The following is an 18,286-nucleotide window of genomic DNA, read 5'->3' as shown; positions in this document are numbered from 1 at the left end:
CCCCCTTTGAAGAGGGGGATGACTGCAGCTGCTTTTCAATATTTGGGAATCTCAGACACGAAAGAAAGGTTGAACAGGCTAGTAATAGGGGTTACAACAATTTCGGCAGATAATTTTAGAAAGAAAGGGTCCAGATTGTCTAGCCCGGCTGATTTGTAGGGGTCCAGATTTGCAGCTCTTTCAGAACAACAGCTGACTGGATTTGGAAGAAGGAGAAATGGGGAAGGCTTGGGTGAGTAGCTGTGGGGGGTGCAGTGCTATTGTAGCCCGATGGAAAGCATGGCCAGCCGTAGAAAATTGCTTATTGAAATTCTCAACTATAGTGGATTTATCGGTGATGACAGAGTTTCCTATCCTCAGTGCAGTGGGCAGCTGGGAGGAGGTGTTCTTATTCTCCATGAACTTTACAGTGTCCCATAACTTTTTTGAGTTTGTGTTGTAGGAAGCAAATTTCTGCTTGAAAAGCTAGCCTTGGCTTTTCTAACTGCCTGTGTATATTGGTTTCTAACTTCCCTGAAAAGCTGCATATCATGGGGGCTGTTCGATGCTAATGCAGAACGCCACAGGATGTTTTTGTGTTGGTTAAGGGCAGTCAGGTCTGGAGAGAACCAAGGGCTATATCTGTTCCTGGTTCTACATTTCTTGAATGGGGCATGCTTATTTAAGATGGTGAGGAAGGCATTTAAAAAAAATACCAGGCATCCTCTACTGACGGGATGAGGTCAATATCCTTCCAGGATACCCGGGCAAGGTTGATTAGAAAGGCCTGCTCGCTGAAGTGTTTCAGGGAGCGTTTGACAGTGATGAGTGGAGGTCATTTGACCGCTGACCCATTACGAATGCAGGCAATGAGGCAGTGATCGCTGAGATCTTGGTTGAAAACAACAGTGGTGTATTTAGAGGGCAAGTTGGCTAGGATGATATCTATGAGGGTGCCCGTGTTTACGGCTTTGGGGTGGTACCTGGTAGGTTCATTGATAATTTGTGTGAGATTGAGGGCATCGAGTTTAGATTGTAGGATGGCTGGGGTGTTAAGCATGTCCCAGTTTAGGTCACCTAGCAGCACAAGCTCTGAAGATAGATGGGGGGCAATCAGTTCACATATGGTGTCCAGAGCACAGCTGGGGGCAGAGGGTGGTCTATAGCAGGCGGCAACGGTGAGAGACTTGTTTTTAGAGGGGTGGATTTTTAAAAGTGAAGTTCAAATTGTTTGGGTACAGACCTTGATAGTAGGACAGAACTCTGCAGGCTAACACCGCCCCCTTTGGCCGTTCTATCTTGTCTGAAAATGTTGTAGTTAGGATGGAGATTTCAGAGTTTTTGGTGGTCTTCCTATGCCAGGATTCAGACACGGCTAGGACATCTGGGTTGGTAGAGTGTGCTAAAGCAGTGAATAAAACAAACTTAGGGAGGAGGCTTCTAATGTTAACATACATGAAACCAAGGCTATTACGGTTATGGTTAGGGTAAAGGTAAGGGTAGGGGTTAAGGTTCCCGAGTGCCGCAGCCGTCTCAGGCACTGCATCTCAGTGCTAGAGGCGTCACTACAGACTCTGGTTTGATTACAGGCTGTATCACAACTGGCCGTGATTGGGAGTTCCATAGGGCGGCGCACATTTGGCCCAGTGTCGTCCGGGGATAGGGTTTGGCCAGGGTAGGCCGTCATTGTAAATAATAATTTGTTCTTAACTGACTTGCCTAGTTAAATAAAGGTTCAATAAAAATACCAAATTAATGGGTTAGGGTTTAGAGTGTGGACCTTCCAAGGATCCCGAATAGCAATGAACATAAGAATGGCTATCATTGTCTACCGCGAAAACTAGAAACTAGAAATACAATAATTCATTGAGAACTATCTTTAATTATCTGTTATTGGACTCGAGAGATTAGATGTTTATAAAAAAAAATGTTGTAAAATCAAGCTAACTGCAATCTATTCCTATATGTTTTTTATACGGCAATCGTTAAAGTTTTAGAAAGTTTTTGCGCACCTTTTCTACGTCATCATGCTGGGAAAGCGGAAACGGAAACAACTATTTGGCACGGTGTTTGCAAATCTTCTGCTGTGAGCAACAACGTCAATTAATTAACTTATTTACTCCCTAAAATGGCTCTTGAGTCAAGAATCACACAAGAAGAGATTCGAAAAATCCCTGAAAAGCCTATTGACCGAGAAAAGGTAGATATACGCACTTTATCTTCGCTTGGTTTGTGAGAAAGCAATTCGCTAACGTAGCTAGCATTAACGAGCCTGCTATGCTAGCAAACGCAGCTGCACTGCTTGAACTGTGCAAGTGACTCCCAGTTCAAACGAAACTAATTGTTTGTAGTTCTGTAAGCGGCTATACGGGCATTTCATATTTTTTCCTGATACCACATTTTCTAGGAGACTAGCCACGTGCCTGTCTAACCAGTTAGCTAACGGTTTGTGTATCTATAGACTTGTCCTCTTCTGCTGCGGGTATTTACGACCAACGGTGGCAGGCATCACAGAGGGGACGAATTCGCACGAGGACAAGTCCCTTCAAGTGAGCTGCAAATCTACACATGGTAAGAATATATAAATGGTTGGCTACACCTAGGGTCATGTGAGCCTAGGTGCAGGGGTGGCAGGTAGCCTAGTGGTTAGAACGTTGCGCCAGTAACCGAAAGGTTGCTAGATCGAATCCCCGAGCTGACAAGGTAAACATTTCAAATAGTCAAATACTTTCTATAGAACAAACTTCACGTCAGGATAGGCAACCGAAATTAATAATTAATGTGTGTTATATTAAACATAAAGGTGGGAGTGAAATGTTGGCAAGCAATAAGCATTTCAGAACAACTATGGCTGAATTATTACCCTTACACTTCCAAAAATACTAGTTGAATAAGACATGGGAGAGATGACTAATTTTGTCAAAGAGATTTATTTATAGACTAATACAAAATCAGTAGCGGATTTAGGTACAGGCGACATGGGCAGTCGCCACGGCGGCATCTTGCTGGGGGTGGAACGGAGCCCAGGGGTGGGCACTGCTTTCTGCTACTAAGATCAGTGAAATGTAGGCGCAGCTGACAATGGAGTGAAGAGCAGAAATCTCAACTAGCAAGCAAGTCGCAGCAATGAAGAATGCGAAGGGGGGGAATTCTCGGCACAACACCGGTACTCATTTTGGGTGCCGGTACTGTTTGTATTTAGGCGTGCCACAATACTTTTGAGCTAATATTCTATAAGAAGTGCATGAACTCAAGGAGTAAAAAATGTGGCACTGGCACTCTGCTCTGCCCAAGTCGAGCACTGATGATAGTGTTGTGTGTATTACAGGGAACCATGGCTACATAGTTTTGATTATTGTGGTGATATGATGTTGTCTTTCTCCTGAAGGATGGATGCCTCGCTAAAGGAGCTGACCAGCCTAGTGAAGGAGGTGTACCCTGAAGCTCGGAAGAAAGGAACACACTTTGGTTTCGCCATCGTTTATCCTGAGCCCAAAAGAAATGGCTACAGGTTAGTAGACTACTCTACGGCCCTAGCTTAAAGGTAGAGTCAGTGATATGACGTAGAGGCACAAAGTAGACAGCATAGTGGGTCAATTTCAGCAACAACTAAGAGCGTTGAAGTGCATGTCTCAACTTCTCTACTGTTTTGGTCCCGTGGCTATCATGCTATAACAGCGTGAAGCGAACCCATTCACATCTGCAGATACTGTGTGAGAGCGAAGTCTTGCATCTTGCTCATCTCAATATCTGTGGTGCTGCTCGTGGCAATGTCATTTCATTGGGTCTACGGGCAACTGGGCTGTTGTAGATTCAAGTCACGCTATGCGCTATAATCTTGGACACAGGGTGTGCACGGTTTTGTTCCAGCCCAGTACTAACACACCGGGGTTTCTGTTAGGAAAATGTGGCGCCGGACATTGACCGGGAAGATTTGAAAATGTGTCCATATGGCAGAGGCTGGTGATCTCGTGTTAGACTTTTAAATTCAATAACATTTCAATTGAGATTTTTAGATTAACCACTTCAATGATTTTGAGAAACAAAAACGTTATTGAAATGAAACTGGTCCGCGAGAATGAGTATCTGAAAATATAACTAGCGGGCAGAACGGTAGAGATGGTGGGATAAATTGTAAGTTTCCCCAAACTTGATACTCGTGTGCTGCCTTTTGAAGTCTATATAAAATAATTGCCTCCATGTTTCCATGGTCGGATTTTGCCTATAGGCTACTTTGAAGCAAGGTAAGACATGTCTCATAATATTAAATAAAATAGTCAGGTTTCAAACAATTAAGTATTTAAAAAAACAAAATGCATAGTGTCTCCAGCTCACATTGTAAAGTGGTGGGTGATGTGCTGATAACCTGTTGACCTGGACTTGAATGGGAGGCAAGCTTCAATTACCAGTTGAAAAATAAAAATAGCTCTTTTTTTAATCGTGTACCAAACTGTTTTGACCACACGATTGCATTTAAATTGTTGTGCATTGAATGGGCTGCTAAAATCACATGTTTTACTCCAGCAGTTACCAATTGAGGAGCTGCAGGTGAAATCACACTTAAAATAGGCTGTGTATGCATGTGTGATTGTTGTATTGGATAAATAAGATATACGATGAATAACAAAAATACTGTCTCGGACAATTTGAATTCCACTAAATGATTCAAATGAACCTATAGACCGATAAGCATGGCAGTCAAATGTATTTCCATCCACTGGTATTTCCATCAATGATTAAAAAGCAAAATTTTGCAACTGGATTTAAATTTTTGCTGGCAACATTTTTATTTATTGGCTTCATTTTTTTTTATGGCTAAAAGCTGGCATTAGCTGGCTAATGGAAACCCCGTAACACACCTGACTTAATTAAAGAGAGACTCAGCGACATGTTCCCACGAGCAGCAGGATGAACCGCAGGTTTTTCAGATGAGTGCAATGCAAGACGTTGCACTGGCAAATATCTGCGTAGGTGCACTTCACGCTGCTGCATTAGACTTATTCTAAAATGGATTCAATTGTTTCCCCCCCTCCTCATTCTACACATCCCATAATGATAAAACAAAAATGTATACATACTTTACAGAAGTATTCAGACCCTTTACTCAGTACTTTGTTGAAGCACCTTTGGCAGCGATTACAGCATCAAGTCTTCTTGGGTATGACGCTACAAGCGTGGCACACCTGTATTTGGGGAGTTTCTCCCATTCTTCTCTGCAGATCCTCTCAAGCTCTGTCAGGTTGGATGGGGAGTGTCGCTGCACAGCTATTTTCAGGTCTCTCCAGAGATTCGTTCAAGTCCGGGATCTGGCTGGGCCACACAAGGACATTGAGACTTGTCCCGAAGTCACTCCTGCATTGTCTTGGCTGTGTGCTTAGGGTCGTTGTCCTTTTGGAAGGTGACCCTTCGCCCCAGTCTGAGGTCCTGAGCGCTCTGGTGCAGGTTTTCATCAATGATCTCTCTATACTTTGCTCCGTTCAACTTTCCCTTAATCCTGACAAGTCTCACAGTCCCTGCCGCTGAAAAACAGCCCCACAGCATGATGCCACCATGCTTTACCGTAGGGATGGTGCCAGCTTTCTTCCAGATATGAGGCTTGGTATTCAGGCCAAAGAATTTAATCTTGGTTTCATCAGACCAGAGAATCTTGTTTCTCATGGTCTGATAGTCCTTTAGGTGCCTTTTGGCAAACTCCAAGCGGACTGTCATGTGCTTTTTACTGAGTGGCGGCTTCTGTCTGGCCACTATACCATAAAGGCCTGATTGGTGGAGTGCTGCAGAGATGGTTGTTTTTCTGGAAGGTTCTCCCATCTCCACAGAGGAACTCTGGAGCTTTGTCAGTGACCGTCAGGTTCTTGGTCACCTCCCTAACCAAGGCCTTTCTCCCCCAATTGCTCAGTTTGGCCGGGAGGCCAGCTGTAGGAAGAGTCTTGGTGGTTCCAAACTTCTTTCATTTAAGAATGATGGAGGCCACTGTGTTCTTGGCTATCTTCAATGCTGCAGAAATGTTTGGTACCCTTCCCCAGATCTGTGCCTCGACACAATCCTGTCTCGGAGCTCTACGGACGATTCCTTTCGACCTGGTTTAGTTTTTGTTCTGACATGCACTGTCAACTGTGGGACCTTTTTATATAGACAGGTGTGTGCCTTTCCAAATCATGTCCAATCAATTGATTTTACCACAGGTAGACTCCAATCAAGTTGTAGAAACATCTCATGGATGATCAATAGGAACAGGATGCACCTGAGCTCAATTTCAAGGCTCAAAGCAAATCGTCTGAGTACTTATGTAAATAAGGTATTATTTTTTTATAAATTAGCACAAATTTAAAAACCTGTTTTCGCTTTGTCATTATGGGGTATTTTGTGTAGATTGAGGAAAAAAATTCATTTAATACATTTTAGAATAAGGCTGTAACGTAACAAAATGTGGAGAATGTCAAGGCGTCTGAATGCTTTCCGAATGCTCTGTAGTTGTTGCGGATGTCGGCCTGACATTGCTGTTTGCTTTGTGCATTGCTGACTCTACCTTAAATCAAGAGCTTGGTGGTAAGTGGACATGGTAAATCGGCTGTGTTAGTGTTAGCCTTTTTTAAAAGTATTTAAACATGGCCTCAGTTGTTTGATTGGATGATGTCATTATGAAAGTACTGTTGTCTCACCCACGGTCTCTATGGTTACAGAGTGAAAGACATCGGCAACACTATGTCAGGCAGGAAGGGGGAAAATGACTCCATGACGCTACAGTCACAGCGCTTCCAGATAGGAGACTACCTGGACATAGCCATCACACCACCCAACAGAGCCCCCCCACTTAACCCACGCATGGGCATGGGGAGGCCCTTCTGAACACACACACACCGGAACATAACCATATCACAAAACCCAAACCCACTTCTAAACATACATAAAGCCTTTCTGATCACACTGACTGACTCTTACCATCTCTCAGGAGACTACCGTGACTTTCAATAGGGCCATCCTTCAGATTTGACTGTCCCCCACATACATGCTTTCTTTTGGGCCTTTTTATCTTCTGATAGATCATATTTAGCAGACATGTATGTTACTTGTTTACCCTTTTGTCTCCCATCTTGGATAATGTGAAATAAAGTTGCCGTCTTACAATAAAACATTTTCTGTTATTCCTTTTTATAATAATACCAGCAGAAAGTGTTTGCGTGATGTCTGGTGTAGTTGGGGTTGTTGCAATGTCATAATGGTTCCTATAGGGGGCAGCATTAATACACACTGGTAACCCAGTCTAGACCCCTTCCCACTAGAACAGAGGAAGCCATCTGGGGCCTTGTGTTTCCTTTCATCCCAGCTCATCTGTTTCCAAAGGCTTCTTTTGGAATGTTTTTTTTTTCATCCCTAATGTACTATATATTTTTTTGGTCTCCATGTGAAGAGTGATGTAATAAAGCTGTTGGTATGGTGATTACTAGACCCCTTACTTCTGGAATCCAGCAGTAATGAGGACGAACATCAGGGCTGGCGAGCGTATCACAGATGTGATGGATCTGTGTGGTCCTGCAGAACCAAACCTGTACTGTCATCTAGGCCAGGGAACCCCTCTGCCATCTGCTCATCTGGCCTGGATCCAGTTATTGAATCCGATGTTTTCTATTGATAAATGTCTCTTATACTTCACTTAGGAGAGACCTTATAGACATATCAGTTGCCAGTAATTCTAATTGTTCTATATCTATGATCGACTCTACCAATAAGGATAGCCATTTTAATGTTCTGGGCCCATAGCTACAAAGCGTCTCAGGGTAGGAGTGCTGATCTAGGATCAGTTTGGTCGTTTAGATCATAATTAAAATATATGGACAGATCCTAGATCAGCACTGCTACTCTGAATTGCTTTGTGGACATGGGACCAGGTCTTGATTTTTTTTTTTCACTTGACAAAATTCTGATGTAGCTTAAAAAATGATTGTATAAACAAAGTGACTGACTTTCTAATCTAATAAGCAGTGAGTTTGAAGACTTGTTTTGAAACCTGTTCCTGTCTGCATTCTAAGGTCTGCGTTGATTGATAATGCGTCACTGCTAATGTTGGCAGTCATTAATTCACATTAGACACTGCTATCATTGGATGCAGCAGACTGAGAAAAGGTTATGACACCATTGAGGATTTTATTAGAGATGAATATTTGCACATATTAAATAAGAATCAAGTATGACATCAAAACATGGCCATATAGGGTGTTTACAGCTGTGTCCCCTGAGGGACAATAATGTTTTTCTTATCTTACATCTCTCATATCTGCATAAGGCATCCCAATTTGTTTGTGGTGGTTGTCAACATTGTCTAATTATGTGGCAATACATGCCTTGCAGTGTAAGTTGATGCATATTTCCTGAAGAAGACATTCATCTGAGGCTCAGCGGTTTTGATGTGACTATCCCATTTCATTCCTCCAATGGTTTCTATAGGGAACAAACACAAAACAGTGACATGCTGACCACCGAATCACCCACAGTCAGGTGCGTTGTAGTATAATGCTTCTAGGTTAGGCTAATTTACAGCATCGTTGATCTATTGATTCTCAGATATACCGGAACAACCTCGGAATAGGTTGTCATGTCAGATCAGTGGTCCAGTCACTGGGGTTATTGAGCAACTATATACTGTAATAGCATAATGGGTATTGTGTGTCTGAAATGAGAAGAGACATCACAGAGAATAACACAACAGACTGACGCTTCAGTGGCAATTTGCTTTAATGACAACGGACGTTTGAATCAGAGGAGCAAACCATTTTTCATCAGAGCAAATATCGGCTGAGTTATTCCACCTGAGCTACGCAGAGAGGCCACGGTGGGTATTCAGAGTAAATGGGAAGAGATGTAGAGAGCGTTTTCTCTCTGTCTGCCTGCACGCCCTCCCGGTTCATTCATTCGACACGCTGCTGTCAGACGGGTGTGTGAGGGGGGAAAACCTGTTTATTCTCCGAGAGCAATCGCTGGGTTTATTTATAGTTGGCCCCCAACTGGGTGTGTGGCACTTGGTGAAATTGCCAATTAAGGAGCAAGCACACCAATGATTGCGGGACTGCATCGGTGAGACAGACACAGCTGTGACAATGGACAGGATGGATAGAAAGGAGTAGAACATAAATGAAGAAATGAAGCAGCACTCACACACCCAAGTCCCTTTGCCAATGAAATGAATGGTTTTAATATCAGTGAGTATGCTAGATTGGATTAGAATTGCAGATTATATGACATGATATTAACAGGCATGTGCACTCTTGATTCAGCCACATCCATCATATTACACATGCAACAGTGTGCTCACGCCAAGAAGTTTGTGTGTGTGTTACCTTTCTATCTCTGGCCTGATGGTGTGCTCAGCCCAGTAGCCACCCAGTCGTAGCTGAGCACTGTCCAACGGGCTAATTGAGATGAATAGTTATTTCCCTGTGTGCGGTGGTGCTACCAGTCCAGTAGGTCTGGGCGACTCTACAGAGTTATCGACAGAGTTTGGCTTGCCTTTGGCCATTATTGTTTTCAACCAAAAACCCCTGTTGAAATCAAAATGGACCAAATCTAATACCATGTCTTTAAACATTATTATGTACACTAAGCATACAAAATATTAAAGATGCACTATGCAGAAATCGCTCCGGCATTTCCTCGTTGCTAAAATTTGAAAAGTTAGCCTCATTTCAGTTTGTGTGACAAAACAAGCAAGAATAGTGTACATAATCATTGGAACACCGAAACCTCTGTGAAATATCTTTCCCATAACCATGAATATAGTATTTTTGGCTATTTGAAGCTGGTGTATAAAAACAAAAGTAAAAGACACAAACACAAAACTTAAGAATGGGAAGCATAGAAATAGTGCACATAGAACAGATACACCGCTTCTTAGACTTGCTTTCAATGACAGATCTATAACACAAAAAGTTACATATTGCAGCTTTAAGAACACCTTCCTAATATTGAGTTGTCCAGACCAGTGCCTGGGTGCATCTTCTACTGGCAGCCTCTTCAGCCACCCACTCTGGTCTGAGTCACAGACCATGGCATCAGCCTGGCAAGACAACCTTGAACTTACCCTGGAGGCTCATGGGACAGGGGCCAGTGTGTGTGTCCGATACGGACAGCTGACATTAAATGGCATTTCTGGCAGCAGGTGTGTTTGAAGGAAACCTATTAAGAAAGAGACTCACCCCCATCTCTCTCTCTCTCTCTCTCTCTCTCTCTCTCTCTCTCTCTCTCTCTCTCTATCTCTCTCTCTCTCTCTCTCTCTCTCTCCTCTCTCTCTCTCTACTCTCTCTCTCTCTCTCTCTCTCTCTCTCTCTCTCTCTCTCTCTATCATCTATCTATCTCTCTCTCTCTCTATCTATCATCTATCTCTCTCTCTCTATCATCTATCTATCTCTCTCTCTCTCTCTCTCTATCATCTATCTCTCTCTCTCTCTCTCTATCATCTATCTATCTCTCTCTCATCTATCTATCTCTCTCTCTCTCTCTATCATCTATCATCTATCTATCTATCTATCTATCTATCTCACTCTCTCTCTCTCTCTCTCTCTCTCTCTCTCACTTACTCACTCTCTCTCTCTCTCTCACTTACTCACTCTCTCTCTCTCTCTCACTCTCTCTCTCTCTCTCACTTACTCACTCTCTCTCTCTCTCTCTCTCTCACTCTCTCTCTCTCTCACTCTCTCACTCTCTCTCTTACTCCCCCTTCTCTCTCTCTCACTCTCTCTCTTACTCCCCCTTCTCTCTCTCAACCTATCTATTTATGTTTCTATCTATTTACAGTGCATTCGGAAAGTACTCAGACCCCTTGACTTTTTCTACGTTTTGTTACATTACAGCCTTATTCTAAAATGGATTAAATAAAACTCTACACACAATACCCCATAATGACAAAGCGAAAACTGGTTTTTAGAATTTTTTGCAAATACAAAAATACCTTATTTACATAAGTATTCAGACCCTTTGCTATGAGACTCAAAATTGAGCTCAGGTGCATCCTGTTTCAATTGATCATCCTTGAGATGTTTCTACAACTTGATTGGAGTCTGCCTGTAGTAAATTCAAATGATTTGACATTATTAGAAAAGACACACCTGTCTGTATAAGGTCCTACAGTTGATAGTGCATGTCAGAGCAAAAACCAAGCCATGATGTCGAAGGAATTATCTGTAGAGCTCCGAGACAGGATTTTGTAGAGGCACAGATCTGGGGAAGACTACCAAAACATTTCTGCAGCATTGAAGGTCCCCCAAAACACGGTGGCCACCATCATTCTTCAATTAAAAAGGTTGGGAACCACCAAGACTCTTCATAGAGCTGGCCGCCCGGCCAAACTGAGCAATTGGGGGAGAATAGCCTTGGTCAGGGAGGTGACCAAGAACCTGATGGTCACTTTGACAGAGCTCTAGAGTTCCTCTGTGGAGATGGGAGAACCTTCCAGAAGGAAAACCATCTCTGCAGCATTCCACCAATCAGGCCTTGATGGTAGAGTGTCCAGACGGAAGCCACTCCTCAGTAAAAGGTAAATAACAGCCCGCTTGGAGTTTGCCAAAAGGCACCTAAAGACTCTCAGACCATGAGAAACAAGATTATCTGGTCTGATGAAACCAAGATTGAACTCTTTGCCATGAATGCCAAGCGTCACGTCTAGATGAAACCTGGCACATTCCCTACGGTGAAGCATGGTGGTGGCAGCATCATGCTGTGGGGATGTTTTTCAGCGGCAGAGACTGGGAGACTAGTCAGGATCGAGGGAAAACTTAACAGAGCAAAGTACAGAGAGATCCTTGATGAAAACCTGCTCCAGAGCACTCAGGACCTCAGACTGGGGCTTAGGTTCACCTTCCAACAGGACAACGCAGGAGTGGCTTCGGGACTAGTCTCTGAATGTCTTTGAGTGGCCCAGCCAGAGACAGGACTTAAACCTGATCAACATCTCTGGAGAGACCTGAAAATAGCTGTGCAGCAACACTCTCCATCCAACCTGACAGAGATTGAGAGGATCTGCAGAGAAGAATGGGAGAAACTCCCCAAATACAGGTGTTCCAAGCTTGTAGTTTCATACCCAAGAGACTTGAGGCTGTAATCGCAGCCAAAGGTGCTTCAACAAAGTATTGAGTAAAGGGTTTGAATATTTCTGTAAATGTGATCTTTTATTTTTAAATTTTTTGCAAAAATGTCTCACAACCTATTTTTGCTTTGTCATTATGGGGTATTGTTTGTAGATTGATGAGGGGAAAAAAACAATTAAATTAATTTTAGAATAAGGCTGTAACGTAACAAAATGTGGAAAAAGTCAAGGGATCTGAATACTTTCCGAATGCCCCGTATATGTTCAGAGAATATTAGCTGCCTCATTGACTAAGTAGCATCACGTTTGAATTCATTAACTGCATTGATGGGAATTTTTATTCTCCAGCCTCAATGTTTTTCCAAACTAAGAGGTTTGTATTGGGAACACATTATCAGATGGCAGGAGGTAAAAAGCCCCAGGGCTACATGTTTGGCGCCTCTGCTCTAGCGTGTGCGTGTGTGTACGTGTGTGTGTGTGTGTGTGTGCGTGCGTGTGTGTGTGTGGTGTTGGCATGTGTGTTCGTGCGTGCGGTCTATGTGTGTGGCTACAGTAGGCTCTCAGCAGAGGTCAATGGGATGTGAACTGTGATTGACAGGTTGAGGGATGTCAGGCAGGTAATAGAAAAGGCAGAGTGACAGAGCTCTTTCTCTCTCTATTATTCCCTCTCCTTTCCTTTGATAACACAGCTGTGAAGAACAGCGCACCTCTTGAGACTACAGGCGCTGGCACTTCTTTCTGTATCTTTAGTGTAACAACCATCCAATAGTCATCTACCAACCCTCTATATACCAACCCTCTATATTACAACCCTCTATATACAAACCCTCTATATACCAACCCTCTATATACCAACCCTCTATATACCAACCCTCTATATACCAACCCTCTATATACACACCCTCTATATATCAACCCTCTATATACCAACCCTCTATATACCAACCCTCTATATACCAACCCTCTATATTACAACCCTCTATATACAAACCCTCTATATACCAACCCTCTATATACCAACCCTCTATATACAAACCCTCTATATACCAACCCTCTATATTACAACCCTCTATATACCAACCCTCTATATACCAAACCCTCTATATACCAACCCTCTATATACCAACCCTCTATACCAACCCTCTATATACCAACCCTCTATATACCAACCCTCTATATACCACCCTCTATATACCAACCCTCTATATACAACCCTCTATATACCAACCCTCTATATTAAACCCTCTATAGTACAACCCTCTATATATACAAACCCTCTATATACAACCCTCTATATACCAACCACTCTATATACCAACCCTCTATATACCAAACCTCTATATACCAACCCCTCTATATCCAACCCTCTATATACAACCCTCTATATACAAACCCTCTATATACCAACCCTCTATATACCAACCCTCTATATACCAACCCTCTATATACAACCCTCTATTACCAACCCTCTAGATACCAACCCTCTATAACCAACCCTCTATATTACAACCCTCTATATACAACCCTCTATATACCAACCCTCTATATACAAACCCTCTATATACCAAATCCCCTCTATATACCAACCCTCTATATACCAACCCCACCCCTATATACCAACCCTCTATATACAACCCTCTATATACCAACCCTCTATATACAAACCCTCTATATACCAACCCTCTATATACAACCCTCTATATACCACCCTCTATATACCAACCCTCTATATACCAACCCCTAATACCAACCCTCTATATACCAACCCTCTATATACCAACCCTCTATATACAAAACCCTCTATATACCAACCCTCTATATACAAACCCTCTATATACCAACCCTCTATATACAAACCCTCTATATACCAACCCTCTATATGCCAACCCTCTATATACCAACCCTCTATATACCAACCCTCTATATACAAACCCTCTATATACCAACCCTCTATATACAAACCCTCTATATACCAACCCTCTATATTACAACCCTCTATATACAAACCCTCTATATACCAACCCTCTATATACCAACCCTCTATATACAAACCCTCTATATACCAACCCTCTATATACCAACCCTCTATATACCAACCCCTCTATATACCAACCCTCTATATACCAACCCTCCTATATACAACCCTCTATATACAAACCCTCTATATACCAACCCTCTATATACAAAACCCTCTATATACCAACCCTCTATATACCAACCCTCTATATACCAACCCTCTATATACAAACCCTCTATATACCAACCCTCTATAACAAACCTCTATATACCAACCCTCTATATACAAACCCTCTATATACAAACCCTCTATCTACCAACCCTCTATATACCAACCCTTATATACCAACCCTCTATATACCAACCCTCTATATACCAACCCTCTATATACAAACCCTCTATATACCAACCCCTCTATATACAAACCCTCATACTATACCAACCCTCTATATACAAAACCCTCTATATACCAACCCTCTATATGCCAACCCTCTATATACCAACCCCTATATACCAACCCTCTATATACAAACCCTCCTTATACCACCCTCTATATACAAACCCTCTATATACCAACCCTCTATATACCAACCCTCTATATACAAACCCTCTATATACAAACCCTCTATATACCAACCCTCTATATACCAACCCTCTATATACACACCCTCTATATACAAACCCTCTATATACCAACCCTCTATATACCAACCCTCTATATACCAACCCTCTATATACACACCCTCTATATATCAACCCTCTATATACCAACCCTCTATATACAAACCCTCTATATACCAACCCTCTATATACCAACCCTTTCTGTAGAGTGCAAATCCTCAGCAACGAAGACAGAACAACCACAACACACACAACAATACTGATTCAAATAGATACCCACTCTCCTTGTATTTGGATTATGCGTTGTGTCAAATTGAGAGTTAATGATTTGGTTATAATTCATTATAGCTTCATGTCCTAGCTCAAATATCGTCTGCAACCCCTCATCTCTCTCTCTCCCTCTCCCTCCCTCTCCCTCTCTCTCTCTCTCTCTCTCTCTCTTCTCTCTCTGCCTCATTAGATAATCTACAGAGCCTTCAGAAAGTATTCACCCCTTTACTTTTTCCACATTTTGTTGTGTTACAGCCTGAATAAAACTGGCCTACACACAATACCCCATAATGTCAAAGTGGAATTATGTTTTTCATGTTTACATTTATTTATTTTTTAAATGGAAAGCTGAAATGTCTTGAGTCAATAAGTATTCAACCCACTTTGTTATGACAAGCCTAAATAAGTTCAGGAGTAAAAATGGGCCTTTAACAAGTCACATAATAAGTTGCATGGACTCACTCTGTGCTATAATAGTGTTTAACATGATTTTTGACTCCCTCATCTCTATACCCTACACATACCCTACACTTAGTTGTCAGTAAGGTCGCTCAGTTGAACAGTGAATTTCTAACACAGATTCAACCACAAAACCAGGGAGGTTTTCCAACGCCTCGCAAAGAAGGGCCACCTCTTGGTAAAAAAAAAAGAAGAAAAAAAAGCTGACATTGATATCCCTTTGAGCATGGTGAAGTTGTTAATTAGTCACTTCAAAGATACAGGTGTCCTTCCTAACTCAGTTGCCGGAGAGGATGGAAACAGCTCAGGGATTTCACAGGACAATGTGACTTTAAAACAGTTACTGAGTTTAATATCTGTGATAGGAGAAAACTGAAGATGGATCAACAACATTGTAGTTACTCCATAATACTAACCTAATTGACAGAGTGAAAAGAGTAAGCTTGTACAGAATACAAATATTCCAAAATGCATCCTGTTTGCAATAAGGCACTAAGTAAAACTGCAAAAAATGTGGCAAAGAAATTAACTTGACAACCAACCAACTTGACAGAGCTTGAAGAATTAAAAAAATAATAATGTGCAAATATTGTACAATCCCGGTGTGCAAAGCTCTTAGAGACTTACCCAGAAAGTCTCACAGCTGTAATCACTGCCAAAATGTGATTCTAACATGTATTGACTCAGGGGTGTGAATACTTATGTAAATTAGATTTTTCTGTATTTAATTTTCAATAAATTAGCAAAGATTTCTGAAAACATGTTTTCACTTTGTCATTATGGGGTATTGTGTATAGATGGGTGAGAGAAAAAAATGATGCTGTAACACAATGTGTAACAAAATGTGGATAAGTCAAGGGGTATTGAATACTTTCTGAAGGCACTGTATGTTAACGGCCATCTCATTAAGGGCAAAAACAGACTTAATTGTACATTTGCATTTCCTCGCGTGTCAATTATGTTAATTAGACCGCTGACAGTAATGTGCTTATTCTGGAGGATGTACAGGGAGCTTACCTTCAGCTGAAATGAGTCTGGGGCTTCTCAAGCCCTTAATTGGATCAATCTAGTACACTAATGCTGGGCTTGTACAAAAGCCTGCACACCCTGTATCTCTCCAGGCCTGGTTTTGAAGAGTTCTGTTTCTGAGTGGAGCTTACCCACAAGTTCAAATGGAGGCCATGGTTAGAGGGCAGTGGCTAGGAGACATACAGGAATGCTGACTGTCCATTTACAATGAGCTCACGGCCCACTGTAATACACAGCCCATAGAGATCCTATTCAATTCCTAATTCTATGTCACATCCTCTCCTGTTACGCTAGTCATAGAAGCTAGGTTTCCATCCAAGTAGCGACAGATTTTCATGCGAATATTCTAAAATTCTGCATAAAAACAGTATGTTTTTCCATCAGACTGACTTGTTGCGGAGAAAGCCTGTGCGTGATGACGTAGGCACATAAAAATAACTTTTGCGCTACGTTCCCATGTTCCGAATAGTTAACTGGATTTCCATCAACCATTTTTACTCTACCAATGGTTTGTCACAAGAACTGTTGAGATAAATAGCAAACTTCCACAATCTGTTCTGCGCATGCTCTCTGGAATTTGTGATAAATGACAATATGGATAAGAGTAAATAATTTGTTTTATTTGATAATTGGCAGCCAAGCACCAATCATCATGTCACCTAGCATTCAAATAATAGCCTACCCTCGATGTTTAGCCTAGGGGCAATGTGCCTGATCACTGTGCACTTAACCCACGTGCTGAAGTTCATCACAAACCATTTTTTTTTTAATATATATTTTGGTGTATTTGTCACCCCTTTTTTCCTCCCACACTATTTCGTTTGTTTCCAATTGGTAGTAGTTACAGTCTTGTCTAATCGCTGCAACTCCGTACGGACTCGGGAGAGGCGAAGGTCGAGAGCCGTGCTTCCTCCGAAACACAACCCGACCAAGCCACACTGCTTCTTGACACAATGCCAATCCAACCCGGAAGCCAGCCACACCAATGTGTTGGAGGAAACATCATACACCTGGCGACCGTATCAACGTGCACTGCGCCTGGCCCCCCCAGGAGTCGCTAGTGCATGATAAGACAAGGATATCCCTGCCGGCCAAACCTTCCTAACCCGGACGACGCTGTCGCCGCCCCATGGACCTCCCGGTCGCGGCCAGCTGCGACAGAGCATCATAACTTATTTAATCTGCTATAAACTTCTGATGCTTTTCCATGTCGTGGTGGTTCGCCCATATCATTGTGTGACTCCAAGTTTACTTCCATATATGGTTTGTATGAATATTTGTGCATAAAGGCATTTCTATCCTACCCGCCATTTCTCCCATATTTAATTTGACGAAGACGAAAAAAAAGATCCCACCATGTCCAACGAGCAAATTGTCTGTCGACATTTATGAAATTATAAACGCGACATTTCCTGTCGCGACTTTTTTTTATGCGGCAGGTAATTAATCCGCATGAAATGGTTGGGTGCAAACCTGAGAGATATCAGCCTCACTCAAGGCCTGGAGAATACCCCCTTGATCAGACAGCATGCTTCTTGGCTTCCTATGACTGTTGACTACCTGCTCTAGGGGATGAAGAAACCGTGGTCTTTTGCTGTGGTTTTCCTTGTGGTGTTACTATACAGGCTTTTCTTTGTGATGGCTAGGTACTCAAGACCCCATGAAGAGGCTGGTCACATCACATACGCACGCAGGGAAACTGTCTAAGTCTGGAAGCTATAAATGCTGAGAGAAGAGAGAGAGAGAGAGAATTTGAATCTGTCTCAGGATGAATGCCTTTGAGCTTTTATGATGGAGTCCATACTTCCTCCAACCCCTTAGTTCAAAATGGCGGAA

At 42.2% G+C, this 18,286-nt stretch overlaps 1 protein-coding gene across 1 annotated transcript; it reads left to right on the top strand.

Moving 5' to 3' along the window:
* The first annotated feature begins 2,021 nt into the window (after positions 1-2,021).
* LOC115179348 (histone deacetylase complex subunit SAP18) lies at positions 2,022-7,112 on the top strand. The gene is made up of 4 exons (XM_029740780.1): positions 2,022-2,179; positions 2,441-2,550; positions 3,368-3,490; positions 6,663-7,112. The coding sequence occupies exons 1-4, from the start codon at positions 2,108-2,110 to the stop codon at positions 6,826-6,828; spliced, it is 471 nt and encodes a 156-aa protein (XP_029596640.1). The 5' UTR covers positions 2,022-2,107; the 3' UTR covers positions 6,829-7,112.
* The last annotated feature ends 11,174 nt before the right edge of the window (positions 7,113-18,286 follow it).

Source organism: Salmo trutta, chromosome 39 (genome assembly GCF_901001165.1).
Source record: "Salmo trutta chromosome 39, fSalTru1.1, whole genome shotgun sequence".
Lineage (NCBI taxonomy): Eukaryota > Metazoa > Chordata > Actinopteri > Salmoniformes > Salmonidae > Salmo > Salmo trutta.
This window is presented reverse-complemented; position numbering and strand designations above follow the sequence as displayed.

Bases quoted from the DNA above. Each gene is read 5' to 3' on its own strand.
- LOC115179348 (XM_029740780.1), top strand. From the start codon at position 2,108: ATGGCTCTTGAGTCAAGAATCACACAAGAAGAGATTCGAAAAATCCCT. The intron at 2,180-2,440 runs GTAGATATACGC...GTGTATCTATAG, and splicing joins AGCCTATTGACCGAGAAAAG to ACTTGTCCTCTTCTGCTGCG. The intron at 3,491-6,662 runs GTTAGTAGACTA...CTATGGTTACAG, and splicing joins CCCAAAAGAAATGGCTACAG to AGTGAAAGACATCGGCAACA.